At 36.3% G+C, this 18,648-nt stretch overlaps 1 protein-coding gene and 1 long non-coding RNA gene across 3 annotated transcripts; both read right to left on the minus strand.

Annotated features, from left to right (window-relative positions):
* Positions 1-417: 417 nt before the first annotated feature.
* ndrg1a (N-myc downstream regulated 1a) lies at positions 418-11,240 on the minus strand. Of its 2 annotated transcripts, XM_027175640.2 has the most exons (16): positions 11,108-11,240; positions 7,716-7,784; positions 7,593-7,628; positions 4,826-4,931; positions 4,621-4,741; positions 4,040-4,102; positions 3,878-3,938; positions 3,485-3,571; positions 3,193-3,249; positions 3,009-3,112; positions 2,859-2,921; positions 2,721-2,772; positions 2,468-2,515; positions 2,036-2,071; positions 1,837-1,888; positions 418-1,279 (listed from the first exon to the last, which is right to left on the minus strand). In XM_027175640.2, the coding sequence occupies exons 2-16, from the start codon at positions 7,764-7,766 to the stop codon at positions 1,035-1,037; spliced, it is 1,182 nt and encodes a 393-aa protein (XP_027031441.1). In that variant the 5' UTR covers positions 7,767-7,784; positions 11,108-11,240; the 3' UTR covers positions 418-1,034. The 2 variants fall into 2 exon arrangements, with proteins under 2 accessions (XP_027031441.1, XP_047663930.1); XM_047807974.1 differs by lacking the exons at positions 7,593-7,628; positions 7,716-7,784; positions 11,108-11,240 and adding an exon at positions 5,355-5,693.
* A 3,247-nt stretch (positions 11,241-14,487) lies between these two features.
* On the minus strand, positions 14,488-18,269 carry LOC125140149. Its single transcript, XR_007139393.1, has 3 exons — positions 18,100-18,269; positions 16,364-16,515; positions 14,488-15,244 (listed from the first exon to the last, which is right to left on the minus strand). It is a non-coding gene; the product is annotated as an uncharacterized LOC125140149 (long non-coding RNA).
* Positions 18,270-18,648: the final 379 nt, after the last annotated feature.

An 18,648-nucleotide genomic window follows, 5' to 3' on the forward strand; every position in this document is an offset into this window, starting at 1 on the left:
ATTTTTTTCCTTTTTTTTAATAAATACATTCTTATACCATTGTCCCACAGTATTGTCTGCATTGTGTTCCTGTGCGTCTTTACAAATGTTACGGTACCTACAGTAAAAAGCTTCTTATTTGATTTCTTCCTCCATCTTTCTAAAGCACAGCAGAATAGAAACAGTGGATTTCAATGTCACATGTTCTTTTGTTTTCCTAACAAAACTCTATAAAGATCATGATTAGGTCCAAACCGAAAAGGAATCATTCATTTGTATATTTACAGTAATTAATTTGTTTTGTTTATTTCTTAAAATGCTTCAGATCACTTGATAATTGGAATAGTAGAAAAAAAAAATCATGTTAAAGAACAACTAGGTTACAAATATAACCCCAAAAACATGGGGAATAAAGACAGAGATAAATGAAAAGGAAAATAACCTGTGTACACACATCATTTATTTTTAAAGGTAGCTAGCACAGAAAAATGCCAACCCTTACATCCACCACCATATCCTTTCATCAATCATGTTCAAAATATACAGAAAATAAATCCAGTTTTGAAAACTAATAAGCAAATACATTACTGTTAAAAACTTTGCCATTTACAGGCATGTGAGATAAGTGTCACTACAATCAAATAAATGAGAATGCAAAGAAAGTAAATTGATAATGCATGAAGAGTACTAACAAGTACAAAGTACAAGTACATACAAACCTGTACTGTTCCTAAACCTCATTCTCTCACTTACAGTGTTTCTGTGCTGTGTTTCCTGCATAAAGCATAAATCAACCCACCAAAAAGGGGGCAAATGAACAGATTAGAAGAGTTTCCCTCTCAAATATTTTTACTTCATATAGAATTTCCCAGAGGATCCCTCAAATAATACATTCTGACTAGTTCAGTAGTATTCTGGGAGGAGTGTGTGCCCAAAGCTGGTGGCCTGCACTCCTGGGCATTTTTGTGACAACACAACACACATACATAGAGTTAATAGAAAGAAGGTATGTTAAAGGAAGTGCATGGCAGGGTTTAGGGAAGGGCGGAGTTGCTTTAGCATGACACTTCAGTAGATTTGAGCGTGGACTGGCCCACAGAGTTGTTGTCCGCAGAGTCGGTGTGGGAGCGCACACGTTGGGCATCGGCGGTGTGGGCACGACCTCTGCCTTCGTTGGTGTGTGAGCGACTGCGGCTGCCCTCGTTGGTGTGGGAACGACTGCGGTTGCCCTCGAAGGAGGTGACGCTGGAGCCGGAGGCAGTGCGAGAGCGAACCAGGCGAGTCATACTGGCTGATGGCACTGAGAGAGAACAGACAAAAAAATAAAAATAAAACCTTCAGAACATGAAAGTGATCCATGTCCTTAAAAATTGTTTGCCTCTTAAGTTATATTTGTCCGTCTTCAGTAAGAGCTTTATTTCACAGTGTAAACTCAGGGTCACACTGGATCCAGAGCCCATCCTGGGAAGACACATTCACACCTATTTTAAATATAAAGTAGCCAGTTCACCTACTGACACGTGTTTGGGAGATGGTAGGAAACTAGAGACCCGGTACACAACAGTGCTATCCTCATAAGTCATTATACACACGTGCCCTAATATTTATATATGTAGTACCTATATAATAGGTACATAGACACAATCAAAGCTTTATTGATGTAATGTGAAAATGGTGAGGAGAGGACATGCACTCACATGTTGAGTTTAAGAGGTTAAACTTTTATATCGTTTCTGATATTTGGTTAGATGTCACTTGCGCAGTACTACCACTAGGTAGCAGAAAAGCTAACCAGAATAAACCTCTGAGCTGTCTCAGAAGTTGAGGTTGAGGTGTAATTGATGTTTAAATACTTACTGTAGCCCATTCCCTGTATAAAGTATTTAAAGGCTTCAGTCAGTTTTCCAGGCTGTGAATAAAATGAGAAAGAAGACAGGTCACACCTGATTGTATTAGAACCACCATTTCAGGTTCTTAAGCTGCCATAGATTCATAATTATAATCTCTATCCTGCAGATCCTGTCAATGAGACTTGAAATCTAAACAGTCAACATACCTGGTCAACCTGAGGCAAGCCGCCACAGTCAGCCATCTGTGAAGAAAGTGAGAAAAAAGGACAAAGGAGTTTACTGCTCCAAGCTTTCACAGACCTGAAAACAACACTGCTATCAGCATGAATTTCTTAACCATTAAGTGTTCCATTAACTAGCTTATTCACAACACTTATCATCAGGAGCAAATGAGGCAGTTGAGCCATTATAAACCTGCTTTCCCCATGGCAACAAGGGTCAGGAAAAGAAAACTAGGTCAACTGGAGAAGAATTCTGCCCTTGGTCGAACCATGAAAATCTCAAGTCTCAATGCACACTGGGTAAATCAGTCACCAGGTGCTGAGCTATCGGAATCTTATCAGCTCCTGACTTTTCCATACAGGCTATGAATAGGGGGCTGGATTAAAGAGCCAGAGAACGTGAGAACGCTTACTCACCTTGAGCAGTGTGGTCTTGGTCGGGTCCAGCTTTGTGTTGCACTCCACCTGTGAAAAAATACAATCAATCACAGAAATGCTAGAAGCTCTAAATATGTTGTTAACCATTTTATGAAGGTTTTACAAACTGCAGCAAAAGAATTCATAAATGTCACTCGTTACAAACATTCTATGTAACTGTTCATTCATCTCCAATATGATAACGTTTTGTTTTAAATCGTCTTGTGGAGTATTGATAAGAACGTAGACATACCACAGCATCCACTGCAGGAGAGCTGTCTCCAACTACAAGGAGAGAGGGGCACCTGAAAGCAGAGCATCACCAAATCATTAGGACATATAATTAGTACACACTGACTAAGACAAAATCCAGTCAATGCTGTGAACTCACTTGAGAGTTCTGACATTAATGTTTCCTCCAGGAACAGGCCTCTCAATTTCCAAGTCTCTTCGGCTACGTAGCAGAAACACAAATGTCAGTCATTTTTTAATAACCAAATATGACCAAGTTTTTATGGTAACAGTTTCAGTCTCTATTCACCTGTTGTATGCCTTGACAAAGAGATGCAGGTTGTACTGATTCATGTCATTCAAGATGTGGTGGCGGTATGTGCCAATCAGGTCGTGGTTGTTTTGAATTTCCTCCTAAAACCAACCCCAAAAATGTACATTAAAAAACTAAAAAAAAACAAACCCAAATGTCAACAAACTGGGTTCAGACTCACTTTTCCAAATAGGTGGCTAATGATCATGTCGGGCATGGCATGAGTCCATCCACTGATCTGTAATACGGTGTAATTATAAAAGGTTACTTAGGTTACACTCTTAACGGACGTAACTATTTAACCACATAAACCAATGTTCTAGGAGTGTGGTCAGATTTTTCTAGTAGTTTCATTGTAATTACTGAATAATTCAGAGGAGTTTATCTAGAACAGGCGTTGAGATAAAAGTATAATGTCATTAACAAATCAATGTTATGGAATGGTTTATTTAAAAAATAATAATAATCACCACCTTTTGTGCAGCCCAGTCCATCCAGCCCTCAGCACAGGGATTGATGTTGATCAAAACGATACCCTCCACCATTTTAGGGTAGTCCAGCTGGAAAAACAAAAACAGAACAAAACAGAAATTTAAGGTTCTCTGACATTTAAACACTCTTTAAATACATTTAAAACTGGATGCATGTAGCAAAACAGAGTGAAGTGTTAAAAGGTTCAAAAGAATCAGATCAGGACTCCCTACAGAGCGCACCACTTGTAACCTGGAACATTCTTTAGAGGCTAAACAAAGCAAAAACAATAAAGGTGGAACAATAACAGGTACATTATACGAGCTCGTTCTGCTTTTAATCCAGGTTTGATTAAATTTTCAAAAAGTATCAGATTAATAAAAGTGGCAACTCACAGCAAATTTTGCAAGAATGTAGGCTCCGGCTCCGACCGCCATCCCGATCACACTCTTCAGACTATACAGCCACAAAAACAAAAGCAAGTTACATTGAAAAATCCTTAGTTTTTCAAACGTATGACTGAAAAACACGATGCAATAAACAGAATGCAATGTTACCCAAAATGTTTCAGGACCAGAGGAAGTGTCTCAGAGAGCTGGTCCATAGAAGGATACTCATATCTAAAGTACATCAATGATACAAAAATACAGAGTTTACATTAATAACATACAATTAAGGCAAATATTTTTACACCTATAGCACAAAATTATTCCTGATATACATCTCCTGGTATAACACGGCCTTCTTCAAATCATAAGTCATAACAAAACATTTTTCAGAATATTGTCCTGTTGATATTGAGATTATTTTGGATTACTGCATGATGCAGATCAATTTATATAATAGGAGGTACATTGTACACACACACACACACACACACACACACACACACACACACACACACACACACACACACACACACTTTACAACCCTGGAGTAAACAAACATTCGAACTCTGAACTATATAACTGTTCATTCATCTACAATATGATAGCATTTTGATTTAAAACAGATTTAACGCAATATAGGTCAAGGTGTAGGCTAAATCATTAACAGAGGCTGAACACAACTGTCAGTGCTCAAAGAATAAAAAGTCAAAGGCTGTGTGTTGCCTAACCTAGTTCAATTTCCAGCTTACCCGGTGGAAAAAGTATTGGCACCTTCGTGCTGTCCTGGTGCATCCACATGACACACAGCAAAGTGCTGCATGATCTCCGCCATGTCCTCATGTTGGAACAATGTGTCAAAGCAGGTCTTGTCTTTAGACAGAAAAGTCTATTTTAGTGGAATATTTACAGCATATAAGTTGTGCAAAATGAGGAAACGTTAACTGTGAAACTTACGGTTCAATCCAATGTCGTGGAAGGTGAGAATGACAGGTCGGTCTCCTTTAGGGACTCCCTTCATGGTACAGTGGATTCTGCCATGTGGCGTCTCAACATCATGCTCCTGTAAAGGAAGAACCATAATGTAAATCTATTTGTACAATGCATTTGTGCAAACTGGACATTTTTTGTATTGGAAGCATAGAATTAAATGAAACGACTAAGAAGACAGTAAAAAAAACATTTTTTTTTTGTTCAACATTGTTCAACATTGAAAATGTAAGCATGTCATACAGAGTAAACATCACTAATGGACTCTCAACCCATTTAGTCACAGATCATCAAACAGTGACTGCATCCTTTCAGATATTTAACCACAGTACTAATTTTAACCATCCTGCCCTTCATCATGTATAATACTACATACACGGAATCTGCCTCAAATCCAAATATTTATCAACAAACGTTGTCTGTGACCACATTTCCAAACAGGATAAATAATCCTCATTCAACAGCTGGAGCACCAATTAGTAGAGCCTGTACTCACAAAAACTTCGATCTCAAACACTGGCTCCGATTCTGAATCCTCAAGTACCATTTCAACAGCTGGTTGCTGGTAGTAGAAAGACTAAGAGCAACTAACGAGGTAAAGATCCAATTGAATATAAGCGCTATGTAAGCTTTTGCATCTGCGCTCAAGCCTTTATACCCCTGCTGCCACTCCTCTTCATAAGCCCCTCACTCCCAGCATGCTTTGCACCATGACCAAAACAAGATAATTCCAGTTGAAGAGATCTGTAAATTGGATCAGACCGTATCAGACAACTTGAATATTCGGCCATCGGAAACTTCAAGGCCTATTTACCGTGGAGTGGAGTTCATCATTCAAGGAAATGTGAATACACTATAACAAGCTGGTCTTGAGGTCAAATATGCATGTGATGAACTTGCTTTGAACTACTTACTAAATAAAATGATTCTATGATTCCATAATATATTTCCATTATATTTTTTCCCAAACTGAGGCATTTTCAATATCTACTTCCCTTTTCAATAGCTGAAAAGGGAAGTAGAAATGAGAAGATCACTTTTTTGACACGTGGTCAGTACAGAGCCTAGACAGTTGTTTCTAAACCTTTCCTCCATTTTTTTCTTGCAGACTTAGATAGACAGACAGACAGACAGACAGACAGACAGAACCCCTCTAAGTAGTGGTTGTTGGAGAGGCTCTGGCTAAATATCACCAAGCTCACAGACCACAAACCAGACTCTATTCCCTCAAGTGTTTTTAATGCTAACATTTTGCAAGTGTTTCCTTTAACTGATATTGTACCAAGTCTTTGATACCCCAATTCTGTATATCTATAAAATATGAACGGCTCTATAAAAATTATATTCTAATTGTTCTTTTTTGTGGAATCCATTGTTGGTGTATACTTACTAAAGAGAGATACAAAGATGACATGACACATCATCACTGCACCATATATACCACATATGTGGTTCAATTTTAAGATCAATCACACCTCACCCAATGTACATAAATCTCTAAAACAGAACAGATGAATATTTATGAGAATACAATAGTTGACACAAAACCAGGAGATAAACATCCTGTGCTCCTTCGTTGCTGCTGACTGAAGACAAACACATGTTGTCTGCCCATAACTGCTAATCCCCTTAAAGAATACGAGCCCTACATGAGAAAACTGCCAGCAGCCTAAACCAGTTCTGGGCAGATGGCTGCTGCATCCTCTTGCCTCCCACGTCACTGCAGGCTACATAATAAACACATGACCTGGAATCTGATCACTCTAATCTGTAGGGGTCAGCAGGGGAGGGCAAGCTGTTGCATTCCCTCACATCACAAGTCCAAGGCCACTCTGCAAGACACTGGCATGATGCTGCATGAGATCATCTGATGCTCCACAAGAATCGGTCCAAACATGTTTTCCTGATTCATAATCAATGTTAATCAGAAATATGAAATGACTGAAAACTTATTTTAGATGAGTGTAGTTCTCCTTATTCATTGTGACAACTTAAAAGGAAGGTACAGTTCAGGTATGGAACCTTCAAATGTATAAAAAAAATTTTAATCATATAATTGGCAATGCATATATATATGCAACATGGAGTTGTCCAGCATTCGAAATTCAATAAGAGGGATATTAAGACATAATATTTATTTGATGCACATTCAAGCAAAAATAATTTTAACCTTATTTAATACTGAGTGGTTAAATATAAACTATTTACTATTTGACTTGACTTTTTTACTATCTTTTGAATTTGATATATATACACACACACACACACACACACACTTTGCACTAAGCCTATGAATGTTATGATGTTAATTTTTTTTATGCAAACTGAACATTTTGTACCACCAGATGGCAATTTCCAAGATTTTGAAAATCAACCCAAATTGTTGTCTATCTGAGAACTGCTTCTGTAATCATAAAAGCTGTCTTCGGTTTATCCCAGGAAATCTTCAACATACTTTCAACACATCATAACTTCAGAGTATATCAGTTGTAGAAGTTTAAGGATGTTAATCCCAGTATGCAGTGATTTATAGTCCAACAATGCTGATGTAAATGAACATCAGGATTTCTGTGAAGCTGCTTTTGGGCAATGGACACAAAACTACAAATTGCTACAAACTGAAATTGGATTCAAAATAATTTTTTATCATGTCTGGAAAAGCCTTAGTGCATAGTATCTCATTGAATATAAAACTGCAAGTCGAGCAAAATATAAAAAATGATAAGAGACTTGCCTTTATCTCAAGCTGCTGAACAGCTTCTCTTAATCCCTGGGGAAAAAAAAAAAGTTTAACTGGAGTGTAAAAAGAAAGAATGGATTTGTTTTAAAGAAAAGAGTCTATTAATCAAAACCATACCTGGAGGTCCTTGTCAAGCAAATGTCTTGTCTCAATCTGGATCTCCTCCATTTTCAGTTTTAGAGACACCTATTAGAAGAAAAAGGGTGTTAATACAGCTTCAAATCAGAAGATTTTGCAATATGTTTTAAAAAAATTTTTTTTAAAAATTAAAAAAAAGGAAAGGAAAAAAAAAAAAGAAATACGGAATGAATTATTATAAGATTAACAGATGCTACATGTCTCTAGCTGGCACTGTTACTATGTTTACCGTACATCTCTTTTTTTAGATCCTGATTGTAAGCAGGAAGTACATCTAGTACATATTTCCTTTCATTATTCTCGACTGTCTACTATTTATAAGACATCAGAATAAACATATTCAGGATTCAAGTGTATGTCTGTTTGTAGTTGTTTTCAATACAAAAGAAAAATAATATTTAGCTTTAAAATATCCGTCTGAATAAATTCTATTGTTTAGGTGGGGTTTTTTTTGCACGATCCTGAATGAGTCTTCTGTACGGACCCAATTTCAAAACAGACTAACTCGGGCAGAAGGGGGAAATAACGCAATTAGACAACATTGATGCTGGCACTTATGGAGGATGGCAGCCGGAATGTTGCTGTGCATGTAAATGGACCGAGAGATTGAACAGGCTCTTTGTCTGGCAAAGAGGTTTCTAAAGGTCACCAGTCAGGCTTTTCCTCTATAGCAAGGCCTGGACGTTGCACAGAGGAAGCCAGTGACACAGCCTCTTCCAACGACTCCCTCCGTGCACTCCGCCCCTTTTACACTACCACAGCTTGGCTTTGAAGAGATGTTAAAAGCCTTTGTGTTACAACTGCCTGTTAATATAAAGTTCATGCTAGGTCACTTTTTCAAGGAGTGATCCTGTGGGTCAGAGAACATGATTTATCATCTGTGGAGGTGTATGGCTTCATCCCCCACACACATTCCTGCTCAAGTCCACGTGAGAACTGAATAATGCCTTATAACGAAAAGTCACATGAAAGCCAAAATAAAATTCATAATGAAACCTTTCTTGGTTCTATAGCAGCCCCTTGATTTCACTGTAAATCACACAAGTCAGTTAGAAGATAATTTAGCATTTTGACACCTAGGTTGCTCGCTACTTTCCAATCCTGTGCACTTGTTGTCTATCCTAGTTAATTGTTTACCTGGGAGCAAAAAATAAAAAAAAGCTCAGTCAGTTAAGCCTCAGTGAGAGCAACATGCTGTGATGCATGAGAACAGGGCATGCACTTGGTTAAGACATTAACCTCCCTGTTTCATAAAAACATACAGGGCCACCTGCTCAGTGTGGTTCTGACATAGAGGAAAGGCTCAACCGTGACATCAATGATTATGTGCATAATTTATAAGTCATCTCATATGACTTAATAAATTTTCATGTATAATTGCTTGGTATAAGATTGGTTAGTCACCTTTATATTTATTCTCCTTTTATGGGTGCACTGATGCCAATAATCACTTTGAGAAATGTGAATATTATAAACACAGTTCCAGGATATATCTCTGCCTATTAGGTCTATTGGTAATCTGCCTAATACCGGTATCAGTTCCTTTTCATCGCTGCTAGATTTTGCTTCTTTACCAACCACTCTTTCAATGGGAAATGAGACTTTATTTCAAGAACGCATTTTAAGAAATGATCTAGTAAACTGAGCATCTATTAAACAAATAAAAGGTTACAGACATTCATAATTTTGTCACAGTTTAAACAATTAATGCTTAGATAACATGCAAAAGTAAATAGTCAATGTACTCGACACACTTCACATTTTAGTTCATGTCGTATAAAAAAAGGAATCTTCATCTGTATTGACGACATTGAAGTTTCCTCGCTTGTGTTCACATGAGACAAATTATTTTAAACTTTACACTAAGCTAAATTATAACTGAGGCCATAAAGTATGACACCTGGCATCTGCATGGGCAATGATCCCTCCCTTGGTATTTGGTTATTTATTTAATGTTCCATATCATGAGGCCTGATATAGCGTTACACTTGGACTTACCATTATGTAAAAACAAGTAAATTACGGCAGGAATTAAGATTCACAGCATAAAGTTGGTGTTCTATCTTTAAACTAGCCTCTTCAAAAGGAGCCTCTTCAATAGGAGTTTTCAATAGGAGGTGTTTTTTTTTTACAAACACCAAAAAAAGGCTAACAGACATTCTACATCATCTAGTCTGCATTATATGGATATGAACCGAAAGCAGTGCATTCTTCTGTTCTTGAATTATAAGGCAGAAATATCTCTGTAAAGCACTGTATAATGAGTAGGGTGTGGTTTCGGAAATACAAACTACACATCAGTGAATCATGTCTATAGTTTTATGCTTACAAAACCTACTACCCTAAATTACAGTAGCAACAAAATAAATTGCATAAATATTATCAAATCTAAAATAAGCTCAAAATAAGTCAATATTGCTCAAATTAAATAAATAAATAAATAAATAAATAAAACAACAACAACAATAATAATAATAATAATAATTACTACAAAATCAACAAAAAAAGCATTTATTTTTGACCTCACACACTTCACAGAGTTTGTATACCCTGAAGACTAAATGATAAAGAGCTGGAGATAAATGGCCAATATTGTCCTGAAAGCTTTGATGGATAAAATGAGCAGTTTTAATATATTTCAGCTGATCCAACAATCTCTTTGCCTTGCAATAACTTTGTTACATGTCAACATATCAGATCAGTTTTGGATATTCGGATCTCTTTCATAGATTTTGCAAAAAATAAAATGTAAATAAAAGAAGTAAATAGACAAATTTCATGGATAACAGTTCTAGTTTTCTAAATTTTTAAAGCTTCCTCATAAAAACCAGAATGCAAAAGAAATGATGGTTAGTAAACGGTAGAGCAGTTGAAGGTTAAGAGTCTTGCACAAGGGTGAGATTTGAACTCATAACCTTCTGATATCTAGTGTCACAACACAACCACTGAATTATCACGGACAGCTCTCTGCCTGAATGTAGTGGGCACTTTCTCGAATAAACATGAACACTGGCAGGGGACAAAAAAAAAAACACCGGAAAAGAGAGAAATTCAAGGTAGGAGTCTATTTAGAAATAGACCGTTTACATGTGCGTAAAAAACCGCGCACGCGCCATTACGCACGTGTATACAGCAACAACACCAACGTCACGCGCAAGAAAGAGGAAAATACAAACAAACAAACAAAGTAAACAACACGTAAAAACATAATATGGAGTAAATACGGCAATGATAGGACACTTCTCCGGTCCAACTATCAACAAGCTTATAAAGAACGAACACGAGCAGAAAATAATTCTTATAGACAAAAGTAAAAATGGAACAAAAACCAACCCAACACTAAAAGTAAGTCCATGGTACAAGTCACTCACCGGTTCTTTCTAAATGTCCAATAGGCTACTGAAAGTGCTGCAAAGCTCGAGCAAAAGTTACTGCCGTGTTGTATGCGGTTTCTACAGGATGTCTCATGCAGAGTGTTTTAAAGGCTTGAGCGAACCAGTCCAACCCACTACAAGCCAGTCCCACTGCTATTGGGCAACACTGACACCTTCACCAACACCTCATTATTCCACCACACCACAAATAATCATAGAGTTCACATCACCTGTAGTTTCTAATTCGATAAACAGTTTATTCTGGGCTTTCATTCCTCATTTTGAAAAAAAGATAATGCAAAAGTTAAAGTGAAAAAAAAAAATTTGGGGTACACGTGACAAAATGTAAAGAAAACCACGTGAAAATAAATAAATAAATAAAAATAAAAGGGCAATACACGTGAAAAGTGGCACTTCATGTGAAAAATGTGTGAAAGACCAAATATGTAAATTTCACATGGTATTGATGTGTTTTATTTTATTTTTATTTTTTTCTTAGGGTGTTATAAAGCACATAATCAGTATATTCATTTTTAAAAAGTATATTCTGTGGGTTCTTTGTATGTTTAAAGGTGCTTATGTAGCTAGAGCTCTCTAACTTTCTAACTAAAGAATTTCTTTTGTTCAGAGGATATATTGTATGCAAAATGAAGAATAATCATATTTTGTTTGTGTATAGGTGTGTGCATGAATATGTGTGTATTGTGTATTGTGTGTGTGTGTGGGTGGGTGGGTGTGTGGGTGTGTGTGTGTGTGAGGGTCACTCATTCACTTGTTGCCAAAGCAGTTTTTTAGGGGAAGTATAGTGGTATTGCTAAACCACTGCCTTCTGCTTCCAAAACATCACCTAAGAACTGCAGTTCTGTGAAAGTGTAAAATCTGTTTGGCTTGTGTTTAGAGTTGGCCTGTTGTGTAGATTTCAATATGTGTATCACGGTGAATTATTGATGAATTATTCCTAGTGGGTGCTTTTTGACCATGTAATTTGCAAGTAGTTCAACTATTCATTTTGTATTTAAAACAGGATATGTTTCACATGCTAAAAAAAATCAGTGTTAGGTACCTACTATGGGGTCCAAAGGTCTAAGACCACTTGTGAGAATTCTTATATTTTGCATTCTTTACAATTTTACAAATTTTTATTGCATTTTATAGAATCAAAATACATAAATTTTCACATGAATCATAATTTCTTAGTGTGCTAAGGTGCTTCCTTTTGCTTTAATGACAATGTGCACTGAAGCTTGGATGAGTTTACTGTATGTAAAACTTGATATCCATGTTAGATCAATATCATCTGAGAGTTGTCTTAACACATGTTTCAGTGGAAGGGATAAGACAATGCCGCTGTGAACAAAGCAAGGTCAATGAAGGTGGAAGAAGACTTTAACCCCATTGAACACCACTGGGAGGAACTAGAACACTCACTGCACCCAGAGATCTTCTCATGATATAAGTGCCTGACATCATTAATGCTCTTGTGACTGAATGAGGCACAAATCCCCACAGCCACACTCTATAAACCAGTGGAAATCCTCCTCGGATGACTGGAGGTTACATCTGCAAAGGGTGGACAAAATCATGAAAGGGATATTCGACAAGCAAGTGATGGTCCATAAACATTTACATATACAGTAGTGTATTAGTAGTGTAGGGTTTCATTTTTATATCACAAAAACCTGCAATTTTATCATGGGTGTAGACTTTTTATATACACTGTCTATAAATGGCTCATATTCATCCTTCTTACAATTACTGTATTTACTCCTACATTACCCTACCCCCTAATTGTGTGCGTGTGTGTGTGTGTGTGTGTGTGTGTGTGTGTGTGTGTGTGTGTGTGTGTGTGTGTGTGTGTGTGTGTGTCTGTGTGTGTCTGTGTGTCTGCGTGTCTGTGTGTCTGTGTGTGTGTACAGCGTACAATGCTGCTATGGTGTGAGCTGGCTGCAGCACTAATAAGGATCACATTCACAATAGAGCTATCCCAACTCATGCTAATCAACTATCAATTTCTATTTTCTATTAAACCACAATTAAATACTGAAGAAATGCAGAGTAGAATAACTTTACTTTGAAATGTAAGTGAAAGGGCTACTCACCATCTCATATCTCACTCATAGTTATAAAACATAGCAATAAACATACTTTATTTAGCAGTAACTTATTTTACTGCACCCAGCAAGCAGTATGTAAGACGTGTGAGACGGATGTGTCCTGTCATTTGCATGAACACGTTCCTTTGCTGGTCCAGCGTTATGATCAAAATCAAGAACATCTTCAGGAGCACCCAAAAAGAAGAAGAAGAAGAAGAAGAAGAAGAAGAAGAAGAAGAAGAAGAAGAAGAAGAAGAAGAAGAAGAAGAAGAAGAAGAAGAAGAAGAAGAAGAAGAAGAAGAAGAAGGGGCATTCATTTGTCTTAAATAAGTCAATTCTTTTCTTTGTATATGCCAGAATGTTAGGACACTGGGGTCAGAACAAAAGGTCATGACATTTAATTGTTAACAATGACTTCAGAGAATTTCATAGATTAGTAGCTTAGTATTTTTATGTCCCCTTTCTGCTTTGATAGTGTGCACTCGAGCTGGCATGGACTAAAGAAGTGTCTGCAAAATGTTATGATTTATTTTAGCTCAAATCCATTAGAGCGTCCTCTGAACACATGATTCAATAGAAGCGATTAGGCCCATTTGACCATCTGTACACATTTAAATGTGGACCTAGAAATAGTTCAAGTCTTGCATTAGAGTTTTTAATATGCAAGATGCTGAATATTTATTTTCTTTGTTTTTGAAATTTTAATTTCAAAATTGTTGAACTTTCTGTTTACTTCCAATTTTAAATTAAAAGGATCCCTTCTTTTTATTATGTGATCTCAGACATAGTCTTTCAAAATTTGTATTTAGAGACTTTTATAGAAGGGGAAGTGTAATGGAAGCCCTAAGGCTTGAGACTTGGATGAAAGAGCATATAAAGATAAGAGTGATGGACTTTCACCCGTGTTGTATTTGAATGAACAGGATCCGTCTCTTCACGCCTTCCTTTCTAGATCAAGGTCTCCTTATGCAGATGTCCTCTTACTGTTCAAAGATACACGCATTTCAGAATTTTGCACACAATTGTCTGTTTTTGAAAATGTACAATGTATAATGTTTTAAATAAAAGGGGAGCTTAAGACTTTTGTATATTGTTGTGTATTTTTGACCTTCAAATGTATGAGAGTGCATCCATGTCTGAGATTTTGTGCAAATTTATAAGATTTCTTATTTCAGATTTATAACATTTTATTTAAACAAACAACCGAACAAATACATACATACTGTACATACATACATACATACATACATACATACATGCATGCAAATTTCTTGGGACTTGTATATCAACATAATCTTATAAATTGATTTTGTTTTATATATTAATTGAACAAAAATTGGAAAAAAAAGTTTCACAAATTAGTAGAAATATACTCATTATAATATGCTTTCTGCAATTTGTTTCCTATTAATTTACAGAGAGTAAAAAAAGAGAAGTGGATGAGAGGACAAATGTTCGGAAGTGACAAGAGCAAAGTATTACATTAAGTAATAACAGGAACTAACTTGTCTTGCAGATATTCTAAATACAACATTATTTGTAGGTATACATGGTTCAATATGTTGTTCATTAACAAAATTAGCGAAACATTTTGCAAAATTGGAAAAACAACTTGAAATATAACACTTTGAGATGTGGGGTTATTAGTAAGTCAACTGTGGTGTGGTAACAGCCATCACGACCACTATCACACCACCCTGTCAGTGGTTTCTAGCAAACCCAATCATGCCTTGTTCCTTACTTATACAAAGTACATTTTATTCAAGTGGAACTTTGTCTGACATAGTGTAGTGTCAGGATAAGATATGAATGTAATATAAAAGCAGTCTGAGGATGTGATGCAGGTTACAGTATGAATCACACTGAGTAGTGATTCAGAGCCTTGTGACGTGTGGTCTGTCAGAGTTTTGCCCAGGAAAGTCTTGCTCAGAGTTTTACTCAGGAAAGTCTTATGTATCTGCTTCCGTCTGGTTTGGTCTCTAACATGGCTTCTCAGGATATGTGCTTTTGAGTGGAGTGACATGTATCCCCTGCACTGCAGCTATTAATAAAATAATACAGAATAATGCAAGAATCAAAATAGTTGATTGTTTGTTCACTATCTTTAAAGAATAGATCACATATTGCACACACATATAGCACTGCACATTAATCTTTGGACTGTGCTCTCGGGGTGTAAAATCTCAGTCATAAATGAGTGTGGAACAAGGGTCCAGGGTTTGGGTCAATCATAAACCAGGCAATGGGGAGCCAAAAGCTAATTTTTTCAATGGTTTCAGTGTTACACATATAATGAAAGGCAATAAAATGGCACAATGGTTTCAATTTAATTCTATCCAGGAAATGCATTATAAATGAAAACATTGGCTGCATTTTATTAAAAAGAAATTATTTTGATGTGGAATCCTAGCCATGCCCTTTATTAGTTCATCTTACCAGCAGACCTGTAATCAGTAGCTGGTATGGCTAGTATCTGATCTTCAGATGATCTTTTAGAACTGCATGTTTAATTATAGAGCACCAATAACCATCATACATAACCCACATAACCTTGATGTTTATAATTTTAAAGTTATTGAATAACTTGTACCACATCTGGCTAATGTGCAACCAAAACAATAACACATACTGCTTTCCAGCATGTAACCTGTCCTGCAAGAGCAGAAGAGAAATGTTTTACCCGTGTTTCATCAATGGATTTTAATCATTCCACATAAAAGACTGCAAAGCAATGACTGTTAGATAAATTGTTTCATATAATCTTTTTTTTTTTTTTTGGCTATCATTTAGATTGATTACTCAGAGTATAAAAAAATTTGGTATACTACAGATTTACAGAAACCTATCTAATCTCAAGGATTCTGATGCTGCTATTGAGCCTAAAGGCCCGAGCTAACATTAATAGTGACCGGAACACTCAAAAATAATTGAACAACATTGTTCTCCAGATGGTGAAAATCTGTCATTGAAACTATAGGCCTTTCTACACGCTGAAGGAGTCGGCTGTTATTATTATCCTGGCTGTGCACATTCCGGTGCAAACTAGTGCTATGTTAGCACTAGCACAGCTGCACTGTTAATACACAACAAACATCCAGATGAAATCTTTATCAAAGTGGAGAACTTCAATCAAGTGTAAGCAAATATTAAAAATGCTTACAAGGACACCCAGGGCAATCTGATCAGCCCACACTGTTTCAAACCCCAGCATACAGACTTCTCACTAGCACAGCAAAATGAACCATAAGGACAGCCAAGGCCAGGTCTGAGAGGGTTACATCTCTCCAACAGGATTGTTTTGTATGAACAGACCTGGAATAGGCAAAACACAAGACCATCAATAGACACAATAGATAAAATTGTTCCAAACCAGAAACTGTGAATAAATATGGAAGTCTGTAATCTGCTAAAAACACACTACATTATGTATATATTATTCGTTCCGACAAATCGATTCTGAATAAAAGCAATAAAGACTCCAAATGGTCACAGAGAGCATACACTTGGTGCAGCTAGCAAGGTTTCCAGGCAATTATTGATTCACAATCTAGCAAATAATTGAAATAATAATTAAGAGACTACAGCAAGAGGTGGCACAATGGTGATGGGGCAGATCTTTGATAATAATGAAATACAATATAGAAAATAACCTGTTTCTCAACACTATCTGCGTTTATAAACATTTGTATTGCGATTTCTTTAACCTGCACACACGTGTGCCTGTGTGGCTAAATTTTTTTTATCTAGTTTCAGAGAACAACCATTAGCCTTCAGCTACATGACTTAGAAACAAAATTCTTCCAGACCTTAAAGATTTGGGTGAATATTATAGATCTTGCTTGCTGCAGACTTTATTCTAGCACTTTAGTATGCTAGTATGCTAGCTCAGGAATATTAATTTTGGTAAACAGCATAATTAAATAGAAAATATATATATATAATTACTTCACCTTATAGAACATAAGTAGTATTTAAGAAGGAACAACCTACTATTATGCAGACTGTTTGAAATATTGCTTAGAGCTTCATATTGAAATGGTACAATACAATAGACCAGTAGTTACACTGCTAATCTATAATCCTAGGAATTGTTAAACTTGAGTGTGATTTACTGTCTGTGTGGAGTTTTGCATGTACTCAGCATGTCTGATTGGGTTTCCTCTGGAATTTTGTTTTCCTCCCACATCCCTTTAACAGAAGGTTTCGGTGAATCTAAACTGCCCCGAGGTGAGTGTGTGTGCATGATGCCCTGTGATGAACTGGTGTCCCAGCTAAGATGTATTCCCACATTGAGTGCGATGCAGTTCCCCCACAAATTTGAGCAGAATAACGCAATTACAGAAAGATAAATGAATGAAACCAGATGTGATATATTGCACAACCTCTGTATTATATGACCTTCAGAACAGCACAGCAAAGAACATGACTCTCACTGCTACAGCTTGATGGAAAATACAGAATCATATTCTGCCTACGCTGAACAATCTAATCCTCCACATTATGTGACATTTACTATATCATGACTACAGTTTCAGTTGTATTTTTTTTTGTTTACTTTAGGACTGGAGATGATCTCAGAATGACCAATGATTTAATAGTAAAGAAAATGATTGCATTTCATGCCATATTCATCCCAGTAACATCATTATATGACACCAAAGCTATGCTTTAATTTTAGGAGTAAATAAAATTTACAACAGTGTTTGGAGAGATAATTCTTAATGAATTAGGTTTTTGATTTCAGAGAAAAATCACTCTGTACTCTGTAGCTTCTCAAACATGTAATTACAATACATATGGTAAGTATAAATAAATGGTAAGTATAAATAAATATAATCTTTAAGTATAAAATCCTGAAAATATTAATTATTTAAACAGAGGGCAAATACTGCTTACAAACACAGCACCATCATCATCTGCAGTGGCAAGCACAGCTGACCATGGAACAACATAGGATCTCTGAGTTAAATGACAACAAGAGTTTTATTTGACACCAAATAAAAGGCTTGTTGTCAAATAAATCAGGAGATTCCATGTGTGTAACAGTCACAGTGAACTGAATCGGCTAAACAAAAAAGACACTTAAAATGTGAAATTTCATTTCAATTAATCAGATTTCAATATTATTAAAAAAAAGTTTTTCTACAGTCTGACCTGGAGGTAGGATTACATTCTTGTTGCTCGTCATGGATTTTTAAGATAAGACTGCCAAATAATGAGGTGGAAAAATCCAGAATCTGGTTCAACCTGTTTTTATTTTCCACGAAATCTAACAGTGACCAAAAAAACAACAGATTGACCAATGGAAAGCAACAGAAAGTCATAATGTGCATTGAAATCCATTTTAAAATGTAGAAAAAACGTTTTCCATTTAAAACTGCTGAGTTAAATAGAAATATGATGCAAAGGAATGCGTTGTTGCCTCATATTGCACACTCATACTGC

Source organism: Tachysurus fulvidraco, chromosome 24, assembly GCF_022655615.1.
Source record: "Tachysurus fulvidraco isolate hzauxx_2018 chromosome 24, HZAU_PFXX_2.0, whole genome shotgun sequence".
In the NCBI taxonomy this organism is placed as follows: domain Eukaryota; kingdom Metazoa; phylum Chordata; class Actinopteri; order Siluriformes; family Bagridae; genus Tachysurus; species Tachysurus fulvidraco.

Bases quoted from the DNA above. Each gene is read 5' to 3' on its own strand.
- ndrg1a (XM_027175640.2), bottom strand. From the start codon at position 7,766: ATGGAGGAGATCCAGATTGAGACAAGACATTTGCTTGACAAGGACCTC. The intron at 2,773-2,858 runs GTGAGTTCACAG...CTCTGCTTTCAG, and splicing joins ATTAATGTCAGAACTCTCAA to GTGCCCCTCTCTCCTTGTAG. The intron at 1,889-2,035 runs GTATGTTGACTG...TTTTATTCACAG, and splicing joins GCTTGCCTCAGGTTGACCAG to CCTGGAAAACTGACTGAAGC.